The 17,138-nt window shown below is 35.6% G+C and overlaps 1 protein-coding gene across 1 annotated transcript; it reads left to right on the top strand.

Moving 5' to 3' along the window:
• The first annotated feature begins 12,589 nt into the window (after positions 1-12,589).
• LOC145098982 (uncharacterized) lies at positions 12,590-13,066 on the top strand. The gene has a single exon (XM_079036573.1). It carries the CDS (start codon positions 12,590-12,592, stop codon positions 13,064-13,066), a length of 477 nt encoding a protein of 158 aa, XP_078892699.1.
• Positions 13,067-17,138: the final 4,072 nt, after the last annotated feature.

Genomic DNA, 17,138 nt, shown 5'->3' with positions numbered 1-17,138 from the left:
ACATTGTTTCAATTTCTACTTTCAAAAATGGTGTTTTTATATTTAAATCTTTACCTTGTAATGGATTATATGGAACTGTGATGTGTGGTTATAACTTAGGCAATATTGTGTTTGATATTGGTTTCTCCAATGGTGTGGACAAAGCATGTTTATGGCATTGTTGTCTTGGGAACATAAACAAGAAACACATCACCCGACTCCCAAAGGATGGAGTGTTGGAATCATTTGATCTTAGGACATATGATGAATGTGAATCTTTTCTCTTGGGTGAAATGAAAAAATCACCTTTCACTGGAATATGTGAAAGAGGTGAAGGGTTATTGGACCTCATCCATACAGATGTGTGTGGTCCATTTAGATCCACCATGAAAGATGTCAATCGATATTACATGACATTTACATATGAGTATAGAAGATATGGTTACATCTACTTGATCAAACATAAATCAGAAACCTTTGAAAAGTTCAAAGAGCTTAAGCACAAAGTCGAGAATCAATTGGGTAGGAAGATAAAGATGTTAATATCTGACAGAGGTTGTGATTATCTTAATATCGAGTTCCACAACTATGTCAAGGAATGTGGAATTGTTTGACAGTTGACTACTCCTAGAAAACCAAAAATTAATTATGTGGCTGAGTGGAATAATCGAACCTTACTATATATGGTTCGTTCTATGATGAGTCGAGATTCTCTTCCTATTCATTTCTGGGGGTATGCCTTAGAGACAACTTCTCATATCATGAATCTTGGTCTAATAAAGAAGGTTGCCTAAACACCTCATGAGATATAGATAGGGAAAGCTCTGTCGCTCGCACATAACAATGTCTTGACTTATAAAACACTTGTAAGACGAGATACTCACGAAAAACTCAAACGTAGAGCAGAGAAGTGTTATTTCATTGGCTACCCACAAAAGTCCTTTGGATACTTGTTCTACAGACCTAGTGAGAACGTGGTATTTCTAGCTTAAAGAGGAGTCTTTCGTGAGAGAGATATCATATGCAATGAGGACAGTAGGAGTGCTATTGATCTTGAATAAATTCAAGGGTCATCCAATGAACGAACCTCTGACAACACTAGCACTCAACAAGTGGAAGCAATTCTAGTTGCGCCATTAGATAATTCATTACCCCTTCATCGATGCAATAGGGTTAGCATGCCACCTGCGTTCTATGGTTTCCATATTACGTCAGATGGTGATATGTTTATCAGTGATAGAACAATGGTGAATTTGGATCAGCTAGGAAGTGATGGCACGCCCTAAGGCTAATAAATAGCAGGAGTCAACGGAGAGTGAGATTCAGTCCATGTACAATAACCAAGTGTGGAACTTATTTGATCATGTACCTAGTTGAAAGACATTTGGGAGTAAATGGATCCTCAAAAAGAAGACCGACATGGATGTGAAATTACACACTTTCAAAGCTTGGTTGGCTGCAAAGGGATTTACTCAAACCGAAGGGATTGACTATAACGATACTTTTTCACCAGTAGCTAAGATAAAGTCTATTAGGATTATGATTGCTATAGCTGCATTTCATGATTATGAAATATGGCAGATGGATGTTAAAATTGCTTTCCTTAACAAGAAGTTATTTGAAGATGTCTACATGATTGAGCCAGAGTGTTTTGTACATACCAAGTTTCCTGATAGATTGTGTAAGCTTGAGAAATCCATCTACGGATTGAAACATGCATCATGCAGCTGGAATATTTTCTTCCATGAGAAAGTCAATCTGTTTGGGTTCTCTAGAAGTAAAGATGAGTCATGTGTATATGTTAAAGCTAGTGGGAGTATAGTGACCTTTCTAGTGTTGTATGTTGATAACATACTCCTTATAGGAAAAAATGTACCAACTTTGGAAGAAGTTAAGTCATGGCTTCGAAAGTGTTTCACTGTGAAGGACTTAGGGGAAGCGACCTATATTGTGGGAATAAGGATTCATCGATATAGAAAGAATCGTATTATTGGTCTTTACTAGAGTACATATTTGGATAAGATACTGAAGCATTTCAATATGGAGAATTCAAAGAAAGAAGAATTTCCTATTCATAGTACTATCAGGTTGAGCAAGACTTAAAGACCCAGTACAAATGAAGAGATAGTTATCATGAATCGAGTCCCATATGCTTCGGCTGTAGGAATGATCATGTATGCAATGAGATGTACTCGCCCTGATGTTCTTATGTTTTGAGCATGGTTAGTAGATTTCACGGAAATCCTGGCAGAGCCCATTGGATTGTAGTGAATAATATTCTTAAGTATTTTCAAAATAAAAAAGACATTTTCCTTGTTCTTGGCCACAATGATACATTAAATGTGACTGGTTATAGTGACGCCAACTTTCGAACGGATCGAGACAAATTTTGTTTGTAGACTGAATGGGTGTTTGTAACGCCCTCAGATTCAGGCTAGTCAATTTAGAGACAATTAACATCAAAAATGAATTTTTGATAGAAGATTATTTAGAGTAAATAATCTTAACCAATTTATAGTATATGTCACAAGGGTTCCGTACATATAAAGAACGCCGAAATCCAAGTTATAATGAAGAAGTTATGACATATCGAAGTTTTATGGCAAAACTGACATGACACCGGAAATCATAAAAAGTGAGTTTACGATAAAATAATTTTTAGCCTTAGCGATCTAAGTGAAAGTTATAGTATATGTTAAATCGAGAGTGTGCATAAAAAAGAATGTTCAAATCTGACTTCGTATGGGGAAGTTATGATTTTTCTAAGATTTAGCATAATAGTGCACAGATCGATTGATTTTTAGCCGACACAATCCAAAAGAGCATCGAAGATCTCATTAATAAGGGCTCGACGATAAAAAGACAGACAAAAACGGATGTCGTATGACAAAGTTATGAATTTTTAATGAACTTTACCTGTCCAGGCCAATTAAAATATAACTTTAAAAATAAATTTACAATTAACCGACGAAGTCCAAAAGAAAGTTCTAGAGTACATATCGACCTACACGTGGATATAAAGAATGTCGAAAATGGAGCTCGTATGCAGAAGTTACGAAATTTAGAAGTCGGGAGGGTGCTGATCCGAAGAGTGTGACGTGGCTGAATCACAGCCTGTGGTTGCTCCCCAAGGTCTTCGCTTCGGATGCTGACAAGTGTCACCCTCGTATGCGCATTGAACCAGGAATGTGTAACGTCCCTCTGAGGAACGCCCTGCGTACTGAGGACCAGGCTCCCTATAAATAAGATGTGAGGGTTGTCGTAATTTCTCACACCTTAACCCTTCTCTGTCTCTCTAACTTCTCTCTAAACCTCTCCTAAGCCTTAATACTTCCCAAGTGTTAAGAGGCGAGTCCTGGAGCGCCAAAAGGCTCTGAGAAGAAGAGCTTTTTGGCTCAAAATATCTATCTCGACTGAACCCGGTTCCTAGCCAAACCTCGGTTAGTGAGTTATGCTTACTCTACTTTAAGTATAACTTACGTTTAAGTTCAATATCGTTACTATGAACTTATGAACAATAAATATATTATAAAATATAATATAAATAATGTTATTATAATATCTTTTAACTACTCGCGGTATGGGGAATCTGGTTTGAAGGGCCACATAGGGTTGTTAGATTTCAAAAGTGTTATAATGCCAAAATGGTCATGCCCTCCAATGTTTCATCTCTGGCCCCTATCTGTAAATAGTGGTTGAAAAGTATTGTTTAACAGTTATAAAAAATATCGCTCATAAATAGTCGCTATAAATATTAGACTAAAATCTAGTGGTAATAATACTAGGTGTCGACGAAGGAAAGGACGATTGTTAGAAGTGAAGCGTTGTCAGAATTTCGAGTCATCACTTTAACAAGTGAGTGCATAGTTACTTTCATTTTATACATAGATATGAAATATTTAATATAAATTACATGCTATGTGTGTATATTATCTGTGTTCTTGATATCTATATTCAATAAATCGAATATACATGTTTTATTTGATGTAGATTATATATGTATTTTATACCTATAAAAATATTGGGTAAAGATGGGTAGATGAATGATGAGGATGAAAGATGATATAGATGAACATTGGTAGTTTATGGACTTAGTGCCCTATAGATGAACATTGGCATCTACGCCACAACCTGTTGATGCTTTTGAACTACGATGTACTCTAAACAACCTAGCAGTTGCACCTAAAGGATAATATTGGCAGCTGCGTGTAATAGAGGACATCATAATCCTAGCAGTTGCGCCTAATAGATAACATCATAATCCTGGCAGTTGTGCCTAAATGATAATATTGGCTGTTGTGCCTAACAGATAACATTGGCAGTTGTGCCATTGGCAGCTATGGACTTCATGCCTATTCCTTAGGACAATCCCTCAGAGTGAATAAATGAAGAATAGATAATTCTTAGGGTAGATCCTTAAGAATAAAGAAGATAATGGGGATGGGTAATTGGGTTAATTGTTTGATGATGAAACATAATAACTTCATTATTGTGGGTTGAAAACCTTATGTACTCACCAGATTTACCAACCTGACCCACTCAGTTTATTTGTATCACAAGTGTTGATATGAAACTACATTACACTGAGAGATTTAAGGGATGTAAATCACAAGTGTAAATCAATGTAAGGTCTGTTTGTGCTTATGGTTCTGTATTGACGATGACATCCCAAAGTTTTAATATAAACAAATTATATTTCTTCGGAAATGCTTTGATAATATATTTATCATGTTTTCTAGGAACAAATTCCGCAAGATTATTCTTTAAAGTGAATACTCTGATTTTCAAATAAGCATAAATAAAATTTTTAAAATGACCGCGAGTTTAGGGATGTCATAGTTTGTATCAGAGCATTAAGTTTAAGCGAACTAAGAATAAGGATTTATTTTTAGACTTAAACATAGAATGCTAAGCGATGATTGTGAGTTGAGTGTGTCTAATATATTTTAGGTAGTACACCTGGATAGACACAAGAACTAGCTTATTTAAGGAAGATGCCTAAAATGCTTTTATGTGCAAAATGATGTGGGATACTTTATGATGCTATAATTTGGTCGGATCTTTGGTCTGTTGCCGACCGGATCTGGAAACTTAATGTGTTCAGATTTCTTAATGTTTAATTACGATACTAGATCTGGGATATAACTTTTCAGAGTGGTAAGGAGATTTATACGTCAATCGTAAATAAAGCTTTCCCTGTGTTAACTCTCGTCACTGCACATCGAACGTATGATTTGGTGCGTAGATCGACATGGTAGGAACTTGAAGCGGATTCAGAAACGCTAATGGAAATGCTAATGCCAATCAGCTACCCGTGATTGAGTGCGTACCAGAGGTAGCAGCTGCACCCGAGCCAATCACGATGGCAGGAGTCTAAGCAATGATTCAGGCTATGATGGCTGGACAAAGGTAGGAGACGAGGAAAATGTTACTTAATAGGAATGAACCTACCGTGCCTATTGTACAGCCAGAACTGAACGAAGAACTGCCAGAGGAGGGAAATTACAGCCGTACTGTGAGTCAAGTTGGACCCTAAGTAGTCAAGAGAAACAACCCGGATAAAAGGACTAATATATATGGGCCCATGTATAAGAACTTCTTAGGTGCCAAACCACCAAGTGTTTCTGGAAGCCCAAAGTCAGTGGAAATTATGGACTGGATCTTTGAGATGGAAATGGTATTTGAAAGATGCAACTGTAGCGATAAACAAAAGATCGTCTTTCCAGTCAGACAACTAAAGACCATAGTTTTAAGTTGGTGGAAGTTGTTGGCAGATAGATCTGATAGACCTAAACAATGAGTTTCAGAACCTGAAGAAAAGGAAGATGAGTGTTGATGAGTATTGCACCGCATTCACCGAGAGGATGAAGCTATTTCCCTACTTGGCGCCTATTGAACTCTCCAAGATAGATAGGTTTGCTAACGGATTGCCAACAAACTTTAGTCCAATGGTCAAAGAGGCAACTACTTTGAAAACAGTCTTTAGAGTAGCTAAGAATGTTGAGACCTAGATAAGAGAAAAGGGTCTAGAAAGCAATGTTTTAAAAATTGGTTTGAACCGGCCGGTCGAACCGGTTGGACCGGGAACCGGGGAAGAGAACGGTTCAACTATTATCAGTTTTATGTCTATTTCTTAACCGGATTGAACCAGCCAGTTTTTACAAAAATCCGGTTGAACCGGTTCAATTAAACCGGTTGAATCGGTTAAATTGAATAAAAACACATGGATATGAAACTGTTTGCATAATAAACTTTAGTATTTTTTTCACATTTATTAAAAAATTTGTTAATAACACATGATAAATGTTATGAATTTTTTTGATGCGTTTATATTCATCTAGGACTTTATTTTCTTTTTAATGTATGTGGATTGATGTATAACTTATGGTTATGAGTTATTTTAATGTATTTAGATTGATCTACAACTTGTTTTCATGTGTATTTTAATGTTTGCACTTGTGGACATCAAATTATTTATTTGTGTACGTATTTATGTGTAGGAAAATATGAAAAAGATGAATATTATAAAAACTGGTTTATTCAGCGGTCGAATCAATTAAACCGGTTGAACCGGAAACCGTTCAGCATACCGGTTCAACTAAAAAACCGGTTTTTAAAACATTGCTAGAAAGAGATACGGTGGGAGAAAAGAGGAAGATTGAGGTATCCTCAAGATTTAATAAGAAAGGATGATTCTTGAAGTCTAAACTGGATGACCAAAAGTATGGAGCCAAGTGGTGTGAAAAGTGCAAGAAGAAGCACTATGGGAGATGCGACGGAGAAGTGACTTGTTACAAGTGTGGAAGGATCGGTCACTATTCTAGAGATTGTACGCTTAATGATAAGGTTTGCTATGGATGCGGAGACAAGGGACATATGTCAAGAGATTTCCCAAAGAAAAATGAAGCAAAAGGACCAAATGCACCGCCAAAGCCAAAGGCAAGAGCATTCCAAATGATCCTCGACAAAGCAGGTGACAATGCAAGGAATCAAGAGTGAAGACTTTGTAATACAAAGATCAAGATATAAAGTAGCCATGCGGATAGTATCATGTGGTGTGGCCTATTAGATGCATGGTGTATATTGAACTTGAACACCTATGTAATCGTTTCAAGAAATAATATAAAGCATGGTTATGTTATCCGATGTGTTAAAGGACTATGTGAAATTCTTGTATGGTAACTTCGAAAATTGCGAGACAATACCTGGGACGAGTATGAGTATGTGTGAAAGGTTATAGAGGCCTATACTACCGGAAGCACATGACTCACACTTTTATCAGGGAAAGTCACAAGGTTACCAAGGCGCTAGTAATTGATTCTGTTTTGTTCAAGTAAGTCGTTACCATCGTTTCAATAATGACTAAGAAGATGATTGTTATTCCGACCCTACTGGTCATATGAAATCGAGTCCGACAAGACGAGTATGTTACGTAGTTTAAAGAATCAAGATCGATGTAGCATCTGACTTAAGCCAGAATATCGAAATGAAAGATAATCGAAGCAATCAGTAAAAGTATCATGATCGTTGTTAAAGTAAGAAGCTCATAGCTAGAAGTGTCACATGCTAGAATGTGATTATATCACAGTAGAACATGAAGGAACGTATATTCCATTATCAAATTTGACTCTAAAGACTTGAGTCTAAGCATTGCATCATACGATGAGAGGTCATTCGAACATGACCCATCAGGTTGTCATGATAATCGAAGTAAAGAACTTCTCTTAAGTTAAGTCTATTTAAGAAGAAGTAAGAGTCTCCTATAAGGATCGATTTTGTAACTCGAAGGTGACAACCGAAAGTCCAATGCGAGATAGAGACCGGGTACAAGATTGAGCACCGCCTACGGTCAAAGAAGTCCAAGAGTTAGATACTCATTCGAAGGAACATAGAAGTTACGGTTATTACCTAGGATGAAGATATAATGTATAGAGTCATCATACAAGCCCTATTTCATTGATGATTCCAGGATGTAATCATCCTATGGGGGAGATAATTGTAACGCCCGTAGATTCGGTCTAGTCAATTTAGAGACAATAAGCGTCAAAAATGACGTTTTGATAGAAGATTATTTAGAGCAAATAATCTTGACCAAGTTATAGTATATGTCACAGGGGTTCCGTACATATAAAGAACGCCAAAATCCGAGTTATAATGAAGAAGTTATGACCCATCAAACTTTTAGGGCAAAACCGACATGACATCAGGAATCGTAAAAAGTGAGTTTACGATAAATACTTTTTTGCCTTAGCAATCTCAACGAAAGTCATAGTATATGTTAAACCGATAGCATGCGTAAAAAAGAACGTCTAAAACTGACTTCATGTGAGGAAGTTATGATTTTTCTAAGATTTAGCATAGTAGTACACAACCCGAAATTCAAATTTTAGATCGATCAACTTTTAGCCGACACAATCTAAACGAGAATCAAAGATCTCGTTAATAAGGGCTAGACGATAAAAAGACAGATGAAAAGGGACGTCGGATGACTAATGTATGAATTTTTAACGGACATTACATGTCTAGGTCTGTTAAAATTAACTTTAAAAATAAAGTCAAAATTAGCCGACAGAGTCTAAAGGAAAGTTGTTGAGTATGTAGCCACCTACGTGTGGATATAAAGAATGTCGAAAATAGATCTCGTATGAGCAAGTTACGAAATTTAGAAGTCGGGAGGGTGCTGATGCGAAGAGGGTGACGTGGCCGAATCTCAGCCTTTGTTTGCTCCCTAAGGTCTTCACCTCGAATGCTGAAAGGTACCCCCCCCCCCCTCATACGCTCGACGTACCCTCGTACGTGCAGCCTACTGGGAACACACAATGTCCCTCCGAGGAACGCCCTGTGTATCGAGGATGTGTATCGAGGACCAGGCTCCTTATAAATAAGATGCGATGGCTGCCATAATTTCTCACACCTTAACCATTCTCTCTCTCTCTCTCTAAAATCTCTCTAAACCTCTCCTAAGCCTTAGTACTTCCCAAGTGCCAAGAGGTGAGTCCCGGAGCGCCAGAAGGCTTCGAGAAGAAGAGATTTTTGGCTCGAAAGTTCTACCCCTGCAGAGCCCAGTTCCTAGCCAAACCGCCAGTTATGCTTACTTTACTTTAAGTATAGCTTATGTTTAAGTTCAATATCATTATTATGAACTTATAAACAATAAATATATTGTAAAATATAATATACAAAGTGTTATTATAATATCTTTTAACTACTCGCAAGACAGGGAATCTGGTTTGAAGGGCCGCATAGGGTTGTTGGATTTCAAAAGTGCTATAATGCCAAAATGGTCCTGTCCTCCGGTGTTTCATGTTTGGCCCCTGACTGTACATAGTGATTGAAAATTATTTTTTAATACTTATAAAACAATGTCGCTTGTAAATAGTCGCTAAAAAATTAGACTAAATTCTAGTGGTAATAATACTAGGTATAGTCGAAGGAAAAGACGATTGTTAGAAGCGAAGCGCTCTCCGAATTTCGATTCATCAATTTAACAAGTGAGTGTATAGTTACTTTCATCTGACACATAGATATGAATTATTTAATATAAATTACGTGCTATGTGTGCATATTATCTGTGTTCTTGATATCTATGTTGGATGAACCGAATATACATGTTTTATTTGATGTAAATTATATATGTATTTTATACCTATAAAAATATTCGGTACAAATGGGTAGATGAATGATGAGGGATGAAAGATGATATAGATGAACATTGGCAGCTATGGACTTAGTGCCCTATAGATGAACATTGGTAGCTGAGCCACAACCTGTTGATGTTTTTAAACTACAATGTACTCTAAACATCCTAGCAGTTGTGCCTAAAAGATAATACTGGCAGCTGCGCGTAATAGAGGACATCATAATCCTAGCAGTTGCGCCTAAATGATAATATTTGTAGTTGCGCCTACTAGAGAACATTAAAATCCTGGCAGCTACGCCTAAATGATAATATTGGCAGTTGTGCCTAACAGATAACATTGGCAGTTGTGTCATTATCAACGATAGACTTCGTGCCTATTCCTTAGGACAAACCTTAGAAATGAATAAATGAAGAATAGACAATTCTTAGGGTAAATCGTTAAGAATAAAGAAGATAATGGGGATGGGCAATTGGGTTAATTGTTTGATGATGAAACATAATAACTTTATTATTATGGGTTGAAAACCCTATATACTCACCAGGTTTCCCAACCTGACCCACTCAGTTTATTTGTATCACAAGTGTCGATACGAAGCTACATTACACTGAGAGATTAAAGGGATGTAAATCACTAGTGTAAATGAATGTAAGGTCTGTTTATGCTTATGGTTCTGTATTGACGATGACATCCCAAAGTTTTAATATAAACAAATTACATTTCTTCGGAAATGCTTTGATAATATATTCATCATGTTTTTTGAGAACAAATTCCACAATATTATTCTTTAAAGTGAATGCTTTGATTTTCAAATAAGCATAAATAAAAATTTTAAAATGACCATGAATTTGGGGATGTCACAGTGCTATTAGTAAATTGGGGAGTAGTAACTTGGAAGAGTTCCAAGCAAGACATGGTGGTTGATTCCACCTGTGAGTCAAAGTACATTGGAGCGAGTGAGCCATTGGAGTTGTTCCAACTATTCAGGAACCAATGGAACTCTTATGTGATAATGAAGGCACGATCTCTTTGACAAAAGAACCAAAGGATCATGGCAGATCCAAGCATATCGATATAAACTACCATTATATTCGACATCGGGTAGAAGACAGACACCTCTTGCTGAAAAGAGTATCATCAGAAGATAATGTTCCAGATCTTTTCACAAAGGCTCTAAGTAGAATCAAACATCACTAACATACTAGGAGCATATGTTTAAGAGACGATATTAGTTTCAATAGTTAGGTGATATTTTGAAACTTGTAACAAAATAAATGTAATTGATTTGGTGAATGATTAATAGAAAATTATTTATCAGTATTGTACTATCTTATTCATTTATTTATTCTTGTGTTTCTTTTTGCAAGTTTATACTGCCTGAGTAATTTTAATTATTCAAACTTCCATAGACATTCATACTTTTAGAAGTAAGTAGTGAATTTAGATTGTCATGAATTGATTGTAGAATTTTGATTGATGTTAAGACATTCCAATTGGATTTGCTATAATATTCATCACTACATAAAAAATAGTGATATTAAAGTATTGGATAAACCCACTTTTAGAGATTAATTCATGGATCCTATCACGTGTAATTCTAGGACGATAATATCTTCTATTCTTCAAATGGAGATACATAAGTTGTAATTTATGAATCGATTGTGTATAATTAACTTGATGTAATAAAACGTAGTATCATATATGATTTGGTGAGTAAAGTTTACAATTATATAGTCAAAGTATATTCGTTCCTTTTGCCCTAATAGCAAATGCGATATCATTAGGCCCCTAGACGATTTGATGTTGACATTATAAGTGTTGGGCCCAGCCATGACTGATTGATCTTTTCAATTGAAGTCAAATAAATTCTTTACAAATTTGGAAATCAAGAAACATAATATTGGACAATGAGATTGATTCTGATCCATGTCTCGTATCCAAAAGATATCTTGAAGAACGAAGGAATAGATGATCACTTATCTTAGGGCCAGCGGCTGATTTGAATCAGAGTTTGGCAGTGGCTTAGGAAAGCACTATTTGCTGCTTACCTTCAAGGTCTATACTTGCAAATATAGTTACATACTTATCCAAGTAGGAGATTATTGGATTAATGTGTCTAACCCAATAACTATATTGGTAGATTCTCGAACTAAAAGCATGTCCTTTTTGGGTTGTCCTCAGAACTAGAAACTAAGAAGAATTATAATTGGAGAGAAAGGATAGTTTATTAAAATAAATAATATATTAATTAGAAATTGTTATAATTAATTTAGAATTAATCAAAAATTATTTGGATTTAATTTTCGTTTAATTAGAATTAATTGGAAGTATAGGGACTAAGCTATAATTGCTCAATAGTTGAACAAGAGAGGGATTCTAGAAACTCCCTATTATGGCCTGTTTTGGCTATGTATTTTGGGTTTCTAGAATGCTACTTATTGATAATTAAGGAGTTGGATAATTGCCATATTTGAGATATTATTATTATATTCAAATTAGGGCTATCCAAAGCTTCCTTTTCGGGTTATAAATAGGACCCAAGGGTCTCATATTGTTGCCCACTTCTTCTAAGCCTCAAAGAGCCGAAATCATTCTCCGCTATCATCTTTCCTCTTGTGTTTTGTTGCTAGGGTTTGGGTAAAAACATTAGAGGCATCATCTCCTTGGTGCTAGGCTTTCCAAGTTCTACAAGTCAAGGATTGGTGTGATTTGTTTAGAATAACAAATCAAAAGGCATGTAACTCTATATTTTGTAAATTTAAAATTACACTTGGGTTATGCTAGGTTTAGTTGTTCATTGTATGTTGTTATCAAGGTGTATGACATAGATCTTTTATCAAATGCATGTGCCCTATTAGTTGTTAATCGTTTTCTGTATTATACAATTTTTTTTCTATAAAAACCATCAACTTCACCCTCAAGCTTATGGAAAAGCATTTTCTAGTAATAAAATCATAGTCGATAACCTGAAAATGAGATTAGATGAAAATAATGGAAGATGGGTTGAGGAACTTCCTTTCATGATGTGGGTAGATAGGACCACAACTAAGAAGGAAACAGGTCAAACTCCATACTCCATAGTATTTAGAATAGAAGCCATGATCCCCACAGAAGTAGTGATCCCAATGGTGAGATACCATCTCCATACTGAAGACAAAAATGATAGGATGCTAGTTGAAGATCTTGATACTATTGATGAAATAAGGGACCTCGCCAAGATCCGCATTACAAATTATCAACTAAGTATCGCTAAAGCCTACAATAGTAATATTAAGATCCGAATATTTAAAGTAGTCGACTTAGTTTTAAGAAAATCATTCCAAAACTCAAAGGAGCCTAAAGATGGCAAGCTGACACCTAAATGGGAAGGCCCTTATCTCATTGATTCAGAAGCAAGAAAGGGAGCATATTGGTTGGCCACTCTAGAAGGAACACTCTTACCAAGATAATGGAACGCTATACACCTTAAGGAGTATTTCGGGTAAGTCAAAGTCACAATATTTAATTATGACAAAAACAAGGTACACACCTACTCCTTACCTTCACTTTTCCCTTTTGATTAATTGTTTCTCTATAAGATCATTACTGACTTAAGCATCAGATGGGCGTTAGCCAGTCTAACACCCACCCCAAGGTAACACTTGAAACATGCAAAAACCTAAGGATCATAGCCACCACGAATAGAGACTAATCATCTCTCCGCCGATCAAGGGTACTTAATCCCCTCTAAGGTTCAAAGAGTTAATAACCTCTTTCATCTGTGTTTAGGTTTCTACACCTCGCTTGGACGTACGATATCTAACTACAGAATGAAAATAAGTGGATCGTTTCACACTTTAGTGACTTGAAAACCCTCTTATTTCTGAACATATGTTAAAATCCTAAAGTTTAATATATAGTTTATAACATTGTCATTTTATCTTAAGTTGGGGTCTTCGTTATAATATCTTAAGTTGGGATCTTCCCCAATATATCTTAAGTTGGAATCTCTCCCAGTATTTCTTAAGTTGGATATTCCCCAGTATCTCTTAATTTGGGATTTTCCCCAGTAAAACTCTAGGCTAGGATCCTCCCCAATGAATTACTATGTGGGCTTTTTCCCAATATTACATCAGTTGGGCCTTTTCCATGTAAATCCTAAAGTTGGGAGCATATTCAAAAGAATTATCTTCAAAATGATAAGATAAGAACCTAAAGAGAAGTTCAAAGAGACAATTAAAAGTCTAATTGAAATCTAAAGAAGAAGCTCTCATCAGGTTCTATTTTATCCTTATCTTCTAATGAAAATTTAAGGATTTCCTACTTTTCAGATCAAAACTTATCTTTTTTAAATGTCAAGATCCTGACTACTTCATGATCCTGATCAAATAGCTATTTACCTCAGTTCTTTAGGATCCCAGAGAATTTTTGTAAACCCTAAACTTCTTAGGATCCTAATCATCTGAAAATCCTTAAAACAAACCTGTTTTAACCTTATTTCTACAACAACAACAACAAGCACACAATAATATATATATATATATATATATATATATATATATAAGAGCAACCAAAGCATTCAAATAAAAGGGGTTGCCCTCCACCTTGCAAAAAAATAAAAATATTATCTTACAAACCAAAATATTAAATTGTTTTTAAAGATTATCAAACATGATTTTAGGATTGATCACCCCTAGTCGGGGTCTTCTCTGTCTCCTTCCTCTTTTTCTCTTCATCCTTTTTCTTCTTCTTCTATGTAGGATCTTGGCCGACATTAACGGGCTCGCTAGTAAGGTCAACTAGGGTTTTACGCCAAGCACCCATATCCCAAGATCATGTATTCACCACATCCTCCACCAGATTGATCTTTGCCTCCCAGAAGGCCTCAACGAAACTGCTTTTTAGCTCGACAATCACCTCTTTGATCTTCTGGGCATGCTCTTCCTCTCTTTTCGCTTTCTCATTTCTAAGCTTCTCCACCCTATGTATAAGATCCATGTTGATCCCCTCTTGATCCTTCAAGGTATGCTCTACCCGTTCAACTCTAAGCCTTAGATTCTTAGTGGATTGAGAGACGTGATCAACAACCTGCAAAAGATCATGATAATTAAACTAAAGTAAATCAGAATAGCACTCAAAAGTACTTATATATTGAAAGAAAGAGATTAGCTTCAACAGTTCCTCATCTACTCCAACGTTCTCTAGGCCAAGATATATGGTCCCTGCCGAATTTCTTTTTTTAGATCCTGAGGTATTGATGATCAGGTCTATCGAAGTCCTCTCGGAGGGAGAGAAGATGAGGACTTTTCCTTCTTAACCACAAATTGGCCAAAGGTCATGGCGGAGTCGATATCAGCAAGGGTGAACCAAGCGCTAGAGCATGTAACCTTAGATCCTGTATGAAGGAATTCAACAAGTTTAGGATCCTTCAAAAAAAAATAAAAATAAAATAGACAAACGTAGGATCCTTACTTGTCGACATTAGGCCAGTAGCATATGAACTCTCTTAGAAGTTGAGTTGTTTAAAACTAAAGGTTTTCTCGGCTTCAAGCAAAGCAAGAAAACCTTCAACCTTCTCTTCGATATTTTCCGCAACTGGAGCAACATCCTTGAACTTAAAAGTTGCACAAAACAAAGAAAATAGGAAAGTGTGAATTTCAAGATCCTTGGCATAATAGGATCAAATCCTACCCTTTTTAACCCATGATTTTGGCAAGATATCTCAATTGGGGATATAATCACTCCTCACAAAGAAATATTTTTCTTTCCATATACCATCATTTTGTTTCGATTTCAAAATAAGATGTGACTTGTTGGTTTGAACTCTAAAAAGGAAATGAGAAGATCCAAAAGTTGAAAGATCATAAGAGTGGGCTAAATCGGATAGACCAATGTTAAAAACCACAGAATGATTCAGACGGTCGATCCATAAGAGAATCCTCCAGATCATTGTAATAACCTGAATGTAGGAAATTTTGGGTGACCTCAAAGAATTTGGAAACAATACCAGAAAAAGGGTAAGCCAGACCTAGAGAAAAGGGGTATTTAGGAAAGCAAACCCAAGTAATGGAGATGAAGTTTGACTGAGATAGGTCATCAATAGACTAAAAGACAGTATCGGGAGGAAAAGCCCATTTCGCTTTCAAGGACTCGATGTTTTCATTGTCGAAAGAACAAGTCTCTTCGTAAGACAAAAGCTTTTGATCAATGAAATCTTCGTCGGGAATGACGATGATGCTAGCACGAGAACGAAGTGCTTTTTTGCCCATGATCAACAAATAGGAAAAATAATAAGAAGGGAGTATGGGGTTTACCTTCAAAATAATCGATAACGTCTGAAAGAGAGCTAGAAGATGTAAAAAAGAGTTAGGAACCTAAGTGTCCTATTTATGTGAAGATCACAGAAGAGAGAGAAGTGATTTGACAGATAACCATGCCTACATTGATCTAGAATTCTATCCGTTACAATTTAAACTCTCTATCCATTAGAATTTCAGAATTTTTACTTTTTTTTAATTATATGATAAAATATACTCTTTCAAATATCTGAAATTAATCCAAAATATTTCATAGGTATAATTTGGGGGCAATTGTTAGGGGTCAGAATCCATAACTCTATACAGGATCCCGAAACATACACTAGGATCCTAATCATTGTTTCTTAACAAAATTAACAACTATATTTTTTGTTTATACTTCATCTATGCAAAATCAGTCAACTAAAGGCTCTGTAAACCTAAAGAATCATTTCAACCAGGCTTAAGACCCAGAAATATCAAGTCAAAGCAACACACGAATACTTATTCAAGAGGATCCTGAAAATATTAGACTTTTAGTTATTTAAATTAGATTATAAATACACATTTAAACCACATACACGGCTAGAGTTACTTTTACACTTGTACTCACATTCGTATTATCATTCTTGTAATTTGTATTTAAATCAATAATCAAACAAGGCATGTGATCATTATCACCTTCTAATGTTTTATGCTGGAGATCTTATCAAGGATCAAAAGCTTTCCATATAAACCACATGTGTTATCTTAATCTCAATTCGATACTCACAATAGTCATAACACCACAACCTCTCATACAATTTGATCGATATCCATTTGATTAATTTTTCAACGAAAACACTTTCATATTTTTACTAATCAATAACAATAACTCAAAAGTTTTTTACTTATATCTTATAATTATGACATTTAATAGTTAACTTTCACTCATTTATAAATTTTGTTCCTATAGAAGTAGGGTTTTTTCACAAAAAATACTCCCGGACTCTCATGTAGTTTTTTTTGAAAAAAGAAGCATTCCCTTACATAAAGTTGGGATAATGACTTAGGAGGGTAATTACCTATTAGCGTTGTTCACATATTGGCAACATGTTTTTTTTGTACCTAATATACCAACTAACTTGTTTTAACCGTTTACATTATAACAATATTACCGGCTAACTCCATTTTAACCGGTAAATGCAATTAATTCATTTAAATGAAGAGGAAAATGAAATACGTGGCTATTTCACCCTTTGTCTGT

This window comes from Lactuca serriola, chromosome 4 (assembly GCF_051521515.1).
Source record: "Lactuca serriola cultivar US96UC23 chromosome 4, Lser_US96UC23_V15, whole genome shotgun sequence".
NCBI classification, from domain to species: Eukaryota; Viridiplantae; Streptophyta; class Magnoliopsida; order Asterales; family Asteraceae; genus Lactuca; species Lactuca serriola.
Note: the sequence above shows the minus strand (reverse complement) of the source record. Positions and strands in the feature narration are given on the sequence as shown.

Coding starts and splice junctions, on each gene's coding strand:
- LOC145098982 (XM_079036573.1), top strand. CDS start 12,590: ATGAGATTAGATGAAAATAATGGAAGATGGGTTGAGGAACTTCCTTTC.